The sequence below is a fragment of the Nansenia antarctica genome (assembly GCF_963989245.1).
Source record: "Nansenia antarctica genome assembly, chromosome: 9".
Classification (NCBI taxonomy): Eukaryota; Metazoa; Chordata; class Actinopteri; order Argentiniformes; family Microstomatidae; genus Nansenia; species Nansenia antarctica.
The window spans coordinates 14762254-14772253 of NC_137679.1; the positions used below are offsets into that span (position 1 = coordinate 14762254).

The following is a 10000-nucleotide window of genomic DNA, read 5'->3' on the forward strand; positions in this document are numbered from 1 at the left end:
AACACATTCAAGTGTTCCTCTTGACAGGGTCTGCAGTGTAGGTGCAGACTTACCTGAGCGTGAAAGTGCTTCCCCCCCGCCCCCCCTAACAGCCGCCCCGCTCCCCCCCCCCCCCCCCCCCCATCTGATTGGTCTGATCCCCCTCCCCCCCATATGAGGGAGAGGTAGATGAGTGAAGTCTTCACCTCTCCTCACCATTACACATGTCTGCTGCCCTGACTTACACTTACACAGGCCTAGGCTACACCACGACAAAACGACGACGAAACGCAATTTCGATCTCTGGCCACACAAGCGTTTTCTGATATATTTTCTGAATACCGCGTATTCAGGTACACTGGGCTGACGCGTACTGGTAGACCCAGAATATAATTGAGACAGTACCGTAACATAATAGAAATTCCTAAATGTTCATTTATTTGGTAGTAATTGTCAACTCCCGATCAATTTTCTCTCCACTTACATTACGTCTGCATCCAAGATACGGCATGCATACGTTATTCATCTGTGTAAATTTAGGTTGTATAAAAAGAGCTGATGCATAATAAACGTAATGATAATTGTTATAAGTGCCTCTTGCTAAGATGTTTGACCATGTAAGACCATAAATAATATCACAGCACTGGTTTATCAAGTGTAGGTTATTTATGGCACAAGACTTGCGCTGTATGGTTGGGTGGCGGTCGCACGCAATGCGCACATACATCAATCTTGCTACTTTCATAATTGTATTTAGCCTATACAGCACAAGTCATGCTTTGAATGTAACCAAGTGCTGAACAGTATTAAGTAAACCACAATACATTTGTGGGTGTCCGTGTCGTCGTTACTTTTAGATATAGATAAAAGTGTAGTTACTGCAAGTGTATTCAAGCGCTGCTCTTCCCGATACGGCGTGTGAGATTGCAGATACTGCGTCTGTGTTTAGCCGCTATCCTGGCCGATACGGTGTGTGTGTTTGCGTTGTAAAATGACACATTTGCAAACACATTTAGCCTATATTTGCAGTCAATTTATAGCACTTGGATTATGGATCATAACTCATAACTGCTGCAGGTATAAGAAGCAAAAAGGTAAAATAATAAAAAGATATATTTAAGATTATAGTTAATGGATAAAAGGCAAAGATAGAGTGTTGGTGTTTAACCATAACTGCTGCAGAATATACACACACTCACACACACACACACACACACACTCACACACTCACACACACACACACACTCACACACTCACACACTCACACACTCACACACACACACACACTCACACACTCACACACTCACACACACACAACCTAACCCTCCCCCCAGTATTATCTACGTGTGTGTAACACCCTAACCCTCCCCCCAGTGTTATCTGCCCGTGTGTAACACCCTAACCCTTCCCCCCCAGTGTTATCCGCCCGTGTGTAACACCATAACCCTTCCCCCCAGTGTTATCTGCCCGTGTGTAACATCCTAACCCTTCCCCCCAGTGTTATCTGCCCGTGTGTAACGTCCTAACCCTTCCCCCAGTGCTAGGCGGTCAGCGGCGGGGATGGGCAGCATTCTGGGCCGTCTGGGGGGGAAGAAACAGAAGATGAGCACGCTGGAGAAGAGCAAGATGGACTGGGACGCCTTCAAGAGTGAGGAGGGCATCACTGACGAGCTGGCCATACACAACAGAGGGAAGGAAGGGTAGGTGTCATTACACACACCCACCACTAGGGGCCATACACACACCCACCACTAGGGGTCATACACACACCCACCACTAAGGGTCAACCACACACACACCCACCACTAGGGGTCAACCACACACACCCACCACTAGGGGTCATACACACACCCACCACTAGGGGTCATACACACACTCACCACTAGGGGTCATACACACACTCACCACTAGGGAAGGAAGGGTAGGTGTCGTACCCACCACCGCCACTAGGGGAAGGAAGGGTAGGTGTCATACATACACACCCACCACTAGAGTAGGTGTCATACCCACCACCGCCACTAGGGGAGGGAAGGATAGGTGTCATACATACCCACCACGGCCACTAGGGGAGGGAAGGGTAGGTGTCATACATACCCACCACCGCCACTAGGGAAGGGTAGGTGTCATACATACCCACCACGGCCACTAGGGGAGGGAAGGGTAGGTGTCATACATACCCACCACCGCCACTAGGGAAGGGTAGGTGTCATACATACCCACCACCGCCACTAGGGAAGGGTAGGTGTCATACATACCCACCACCGCCACTAGGGAAGGGTAGGTGTCATACAAACACCCGCCACTCGGGTAGGTGTCATACCCACCACTTCCACTAGAGGAAGCTCCTCCTCTTCCTCCTCCTCCTCCCCCCCCCCCCCCCCGCCTATCTGTCTGTGGTCATGTGGAAATAGGAAATAGACTCAATGACAGACTCCAGCCTCTGAGACGTACAGCTCTCTGACAGGATAAAGACCTGCTTCCTACCAGCCTCTCATCCTCCTCTCTCTCTCTCTCTGTTCATCCCTCTCTCCCTCTCCTCCTCTCTCTCTCTCTCTGTTCACCCTCTCCCTCTCATCCTCCTCTTTCTCTGTCCATCCCTCTCTCTCCCTGGGTGGGTTGTGGCTGGCTGAGGGAGGGAGGGAGGAGGAGGAGGAGGAGGGAGGGAAGGAAGGAAGGAAGGAAGGAGGTAGGGAGGGAGGGAGGGAGGGAGGGAGGGAGGGAGAAGATGTGGGGCCCTGGGAGAGATGCTGTCTGTAGGAGGGAGGGAGGGAGGGAGGGAGGGAGAGATGGAGGACTTAAATAGTCTTAGGGACTATTCCCACAGGATGTCATTGCATAACTTGTGTGTGTGTGTGTGTGTGTGTGTGTGTGTGCGTGCGTGTGTGTTGCAGGTACGTGGAGAGGAAGTGCTTCCTGGAGAGAGTCGATCACCGTCAGTTTGAACTGGAGAAGCAAGTCAGACTCACTAACATGAAACGATGACACACACACACACACACACACACACACACACATGAACACACAGACACACACGGACACAAACAGACACACACACACACACGCATACACACATGGACACACAGACACACACCCTCTACTGAAAGGGAAGCCAGTTTGTGGAGAAGAGGAGAGAAGAGAAGAGGAGAGGAGAGGATCTTCCATGTTCTAAATACTGTTATAGACACTCTTCTGATGTGTGTTATCCCCCCTCCCTCCCTCCCTCCCTCCCTCGTCTCTAGAACAGAGGAGACATCTTTAGCTTGGTCTGTTATGTATAATGACAGAGTTGCTTTTACCCAGTAATGGTATGGTAGGTTAGACACACACACACACACACACACACACACACACACACACACACACACACACACACACTCACACACACACTCACACTCACACTCACACTCACACACACACACTGGACGGACACACACAAACATGTATATATATATATATATACACACATACATACATGCATACACACACACACACACACACTCACAGAGGCTAATTCAGGGAGTTTTAATGAATGGTTTTCAGGAGAGTTTGGTTCAGTGTTGTTGACATCCCAGTACTGAAGCGTGTTACTGTGACAACATCCCAGTACTGAAGCGTGTTACCGTGACAACATCCCAGTACTGAAGCGTGTTACCGTGACATCCCAGTACTGAAGCGTGTTACCGTGACAACATCCCAGTACTGTAGCATGTTACCGTGACAACATCCCAGTACTGTAGTGTGTTACTGTGACAACCAGGGAATAAAGCAACACACCTGGTTTTAAATCATCTTTTGTTGTTTGTGTGTTTGTACCAGAAGAGGGGCTGACCTATAGGGTGTGAATGTGTGTTTCTGTGTGTGTGTGTATGTTATATATAATAAACTCCTCAAAAAAAGTTTGGAAATGTTATTCAGTCGATTATTCCTCCCCTTTAATAATACCAATTGGTATTGTATTTTATATCATTGCCTGATTAGTCACCTTTACGACGAGGTACAACTTGTAAGGATCATGCATTCGTGGAATGAGCAACACAGCTAAAGTGTGGATAGCGGCCCAAAATGTGCCAAAATCCCCTGCAATATTCTTCTGTTGGTATTCACTCTCGTTTTGAGTTGCTTGGTGGATTGGATGATTGCACATATTGTGTTTTACACGTAATTAATTTTACACTGTCAAGGACCTCAGTAGTGTGTGGAAGATTCATACGCAGTCACAACAGCTTGGCACCTCCTCCTCATGCTGGTCACCAGCCTGGTCACACACTGCTGTGGGACAGCATCCCATTCCTCAACCAGGATTTGCCGCAAGTCAGCCAACATGGTTGCGTTGGTCACTCTGGCACGTACAGCACGCCCAAGCTGAACCCACAAGTGTTCAATTGGGTTGAGGTCTGGACTCACGGCAGGCCATTCCATCCTCTCCACTCCCAAATTCTGGAGGTACTCTGTGATGATCCTGGCTCTGTGGGGGTGAGCGTTGTCATCCTGGAGGATGGAGTTAGGTCCCAGATTCTGGAGATATGGGATCGCTGCTGGCTCCAGAATATCATTCCGATATCTCACTGCGTTGAAATTGCCTTCAATGATGACAAGTTCTGTTTTTCCTGTGAGAGATACCGCCCCACACCATGACACTTTTGGCAAATTTTTGTTGGGCCGCTACCCACACGTCTAGCTGTGTTGCTCATTCCATTAATGCATGATCCTTACAAGTTGTACCTCGTTGTAAAGGTGACTAATCAGCACACACACTAACACACACTCACATCTAGGCATACACACACACTAACACAGACTCACATCTAGGCATACACACACACTAACACACTCACATATGAATGAATGAATGGTCTTTATTGTCATTGCTACAGTACAGGTACCAAACAACGAAATTTAGGAGGGGTGGCTCCCCCGGTGCTAGGAAAGAAGAAAAAAACACAAGAAGGGAAGGAGCTGGTTTACATAAATAAAGGCTATGTACACTATCCACTATACTATACTGTACAGATAGACGACTAGGGTTGTCATATTGCACATAGTGTTATTGCACATTCATTTGAAGTGTCGCAGTTTGCAGGCTAGAAATGTACATATTTGTGCCTCAGCACTACACCTGATTTTTTCAGTCCAGCAGCTGCCATCAATCCGTCCAGACTGTCCAGGGCCCAGAACCTAGGTCTTTGCTGTGTTCAGGGCCTGGATGGCCCTGGGGTAGAAGCTGTGCTTCAGTCTGTTTGTCCTTGCGGATATGGTCCTGTACCGCCTTTTCAAGGGCAGCTGTAGGCGTACACACACACACACTCACATATAGGCATACACACACACTAACATATAGGCATACACACACACTAACACACACTCACAGGCATACACTCACATATAGGCATACACACACACTAACACACACTCACATATAGGCATTCACACACACACAGACACACACACAGGTGAGGAATGTCTGACAGATATATCTGCCCTCTCTCACCCCCGCCCTCCCCTACAGACATTTAGGGTTGTCTGTCACCAAGGGCATCGTTGCCAACAGGGTGTGTGTGAGTGTGAGTGTCAGTGTGAGTGTGTGTGTGTGTGTGTGTGTGTGTGTGTGTGTGTGTGTGCGTTTGAGCGTGCGTGCGTGAGTGTGTGTGTGTGTGTGTGTGTGTGAGAGAGGGTAATTTTAAACAACATTAGCTGCTGTAATAACAGATACCCAGCATTCCTCCTGCTCACTGGAGCCAATCAGAAGAGGTCTGGTAGCGGAAGGTCGCTGGTTCGATCCCCGCCTCAGGAGGGTGCTGCATGTGAGCTGGTGACTGGAGGGTTGCTGGCATCATATCTAAGGTGCCTACCACTGCCGTTGTGCCCTTGAGCAAGGCACTGAACCCCTAACTGCTGACTATGGCTGACCCTGTGCTCCTGTGATCTCCCCTGCGGGGAGTAATTAATAATTAATAACCCATTCTTCCTAACAATCTGATTGTAAAATAAAGCATTTCTCTGTCACCAGGAACCAGACACCAGATTTAAAGCACACACACACACACACACACACACACTCACACTCACACTCACACTCAAACTCACACACACACACACACACACACACACAGCGCATCAGGTACTGATGTACATGCGTCCATTATGGGTCTGTTTTATGGGGCTTTTCCACTACGGTGCTGACCCGGGTCAGCCCGCTTCGGTCTGCTTCTTTTCCCCTTTTCCATTAGTCGTCCCAGGTCGGTTCGGCTCGCTTCTTTAGCTCCACATCGACCCCAGGGTCTACAATTTCATATCCGGGTCTTTTTGCCAGGCTGCGTGTGACGTGTGACGCTGCACACCGTTGATTGGTCAATGGAAATCGTCATCCCATGTCCCATCCCATATATTTCTTCACTAACCGCCATCTTGAAATACCACATTCGCTCTAGGAAAATGTCACTACAGTTTCTGTAATAGCTTATTAATAAAGATTCGAAAAATTATGCTGACCATCGTATTATCTTAGTTTAATGTCATTTCAATGAATCATAGAACTTTTATTTACAACAAGCACAACACAAAAATCGCTATTATGCACCGTCTTTGTCCATGAATAACACCGGCTGTGGAGGTGGTACAAACTTTGCTAACTTCACCATCTGTCTACGGTCATTTTGAGCCCTTAACCACCGCGCTGACACCCCGAGAAGTTATGCTTTTAACCGTAAACTCGATGAACCGGGAGTTCACCCGGCCGCTGCTGCTGTGCTGTCCAGCCATTTTCGCCGTTCACTCATGAGTCAAATGCCGGTTTTAACAGGGAATTCGCTCCGCGCTGTGTCCACGGTGATAGGAGTGGAGGATCGACTCCATTAAAAAACTTTTGGATTCCCTGGTTTCTCCTCTTTCCGGACACGTTTGAATTGTTATCCTAACCCCTGGTAAACCGAAGTTATTAACCCGAAAACGGCACCGTGTTTGTCTGTGAATAACACCGGCTGTGGAGGTGGTACAAACACAATACTCCTTTGCTAACTTCACCATCTGTCTACGGTCATTTTGAGTCCTTAACCACCACGCTGACACCCCAAGAAGTCATGCTTTTAACCGTAAACTCGATGAACCGGGAGTTCACCCAGCCGCTGCTGCTGTGCTGTCCAGCCATTTTCGCCGTTCACTCATGAGTCAAATGCCGGTTTTAACAGGGAATTCGCTCCGCGCTGTGTCCACGGTGATAGGAGTGGAGGATCCTCCAGGACAGGATGAGGTCACACCTCCCCTTTAACACGGCGGTCTGTACAAACCCTCCACCTCCCCTTTAACACGGCGGTCTGTACCAACCCTCCACCTCCCCTTTAACACGGTGGTCTGTAGCCTACCAACCCTCCACCTCCCCTTTAACACGGCGGTCTGTAGCCGACCAACCCTCCACCTCCCCTTTAACACGGCGGTCTGTAGCCTACCAACCCTCCACCTCCCCTTTAACACGGCGGTCTGTAGCCTACCAACCCTCCACCTCCCCTTTAACACGGTGGTCTGTAGCCTACCAACCCTCCACCTCCCCTTAAAACACGGCGGTCTGTACCAACCCTCCACCTCCCCTTTAACACGGCGGTCTGTACCAACCCTCCACCTCCCCTTTAACACGGCGGTCTGTAGCCTACCAACCCTCCACCTCCCCTTTAACACGGCGGTCTGTAGCCTACCCACCCTCCACCTCCCCTTTAACACGGCGGTCTGTAGCCTACCCACCCTCCACCTCCCCTTTAACACGGCGGTCTGTACCAACCCTCCACCTCCCCTTTAACACGGTGGTCTGTAGCCTACCAACCCTCCACCTCCCCTTTAACACGGCGGTCTGTACCAACCCTCCACCTCCCCTTTAACACGGTGGTCTGTAGCCTACCAACCCTCCACCTCCCCTTTAACACGGCGGTCTGTAGCCGACCAACCCTCCACCTCCCCTTTAACACGGCGGTCTGTAGCCTACCAACCCTCCACCTCCCCTTTAACACGGCGGTCTGTAGCCTACCAACCCTCCACCTCCCCTTTAACACGGTGGTCTGTAGCCTACCAACCCTCCACCTCCCCTTTAACACGGCGGTCTGTACCAACCCTCCACCTCCCCTTTAACACGGCAGTCTGTACCAACCCGCCGCCTGGTGTCGCTCCGGGGTGAACGGACCCGAACTCACACACCTTTCTAATACCTGCAGATGAACCGCAGCAGGCCTCATTTTATGCACCCAGATTGTGGAATACACTGCCAGCAACCTCAGCAAATATTATGTTCAAGTCAAGACTAAAAACCCATCTTTTTAATATTGCCTTTAAATAACTGAATGATTAAATGATGATTATAATAATGATTAATAAAGCACTTTGAGCTGCAACGTTTGCAGGAAAAGTGCTATACAAATGAACGTTATTATTATTAAAGGTTATTAACGGGAGCCCATCCCTTTAAAACCAAACTTGATGACTCCAGCGGAATAAAGGCGGACAGAGAGAGGCACACGGTCTTTCCTGCAGCAGCGCTCGAGTGGCACCGGAGCCGCAGGACCACCGGAGAGGCGAAAAGACCCCGACTATGAATCATGTCTCGTGTTTGATACGTTCGTCTGTTTGTCTTTCACGGTGGAGCCGCGAGGTGTGACATTCACCGTGAAGGGGGGAGAGAGAGAGAGAGAGAGAGAGAGAGAGAGAGAGAGAGAGAGAGAGAGAGAGAGAGAGAGAGACAGAGACAGAGACAGAGACAGAGAGACAGAGAGAGTGAGAGAGACAGAGAGAGAGAGAGAGAGTGAGAGAGACAGAGAGAGAGACAGAGAGAGTGAGAGAGACAGAGAGAGAGAGAGAGAGAGAGAGAGGGCTTTACGGTGTGGCGGAGGAGAGACGGGAGAGCTCCGGTGGGCTGCAGACGTTCCTATAACTCGATACTCGCTTCAGCGAACGTGGACGGATTTCACCGGGAGAAGCGGCGGCATGGCATAAAGACCCGGACACCGACACCACCGAATCCCGACGTTTTTTTTTTCCAGGTGGAAAAAGTAGCCGTTCGTGTTTTTTATTCCTAACCTCGACGTTTCTAACTCGTCTCGTGCTGACCCGAGGAGGCAAAGACCTTCTCAACCCCACATCGCACCGTCATGTCTGTACCGGTAAGTGTTTCTCTGAGAGACGGGGGGGGACAATCACAATGTTGTTAAATATATTATGTTACATTATTAGGATATGAAGTTTGTCTGTGCAAGCTGAGAGCCATGTCTCCCTGTCTCCCTCTTCTGACCGGAGGACCGGCGGCGTTATGGCAGGATTATTATGGATACAGAAATCACTGTCGATGTTTTGATTTATTGTTGTAAAACGTCCCCAGTCTGAGTCCCCCCTGTCTCTCTCTGTCTCTGTCTGTCTCTGTGTGTGTGTGTGTGTCTCTCTCTCTCTCTCTCTCTCTCTCTCTCTCTCTCTCTCTCTCTCTCTCTCTCTCTTCTCTCTCTCTCTCTCTCTCTCTCTCTCTCTCTCTCTCTGTCTGTCTGTCTGTCTCTCTCTCTGTGTGTGTCTCTCTTTCTGTCTGTCTGTCTCTCTCTCTGTGTGTGTGTGTGTCTCTCTCTCTCCCTCACTGTGTCTCTGTCTCTCTCTGTCTCTCTCTCTCTCTGGCTCTCTCTCTGTCTCTCTCTCTCTGTCTCTCTCTCTCTGTCTCTCTCTCTCTCTCTCTGTCTCTCTCTCTGTCTCTCTCTCTGTCTCTCTCTGTCTCTCTCTCTCTCTGTCTCTCTCTCTCTCTCTCTCTCTCTCTCTCTCTCTCTCTCTCTCTCTCTGTGTCTCTCTCTGTCTGTCTGTCTGTCTGTCTCTCTCTCTCTCTCTCTCTCTCTCTCTCTCTCTCTCTCTCTCTCTCTGTGTGTGTGTCTCTCTCTCTCTGTCTGTCTGTCTCTCTGTCTCTGCCTCTCTCTCTCAAGCGGAGTGCAACGTTGCAGAGTATAGCTGCTTAGCGTTGAAACTTTACCGCAAAGATGTAACTAAACTAACCTGTAACTAACCTGTAACTAAC

The 10000-nt window shown here is 49.4% G+C and overlaps 1 protein-coding gene across 1 annotated transcript in view; it reads left to right on the forward strand.

Annotated features, from left to right (window-relative positions):
- The window catches only part of cfdp1 (craniofacial development protein 1), a 12850-nt gene extending 9012 nt beyond the window's left edge, over positions 1 to 3838 (forward strand). The window contains exons 6-7 of the mRNA XM_080539458.1: positions 1518 to 1679; positions 2871 to 3838. Of these exons, the coding sequence (XP_080395584.1) occupies positions 1518 to 1679; positions 2871 to 2961 (253 nt within the window). The 3' untranslated portion in view covers positions 2962 to 3838. The remainder of the gene's footprint in view (positions 1 to 1517; positions 1680 to 2870) is intronic.
- The last annotated feature ends 6162 nt before the right edge of the window (positions 3839 to 10000 follow it).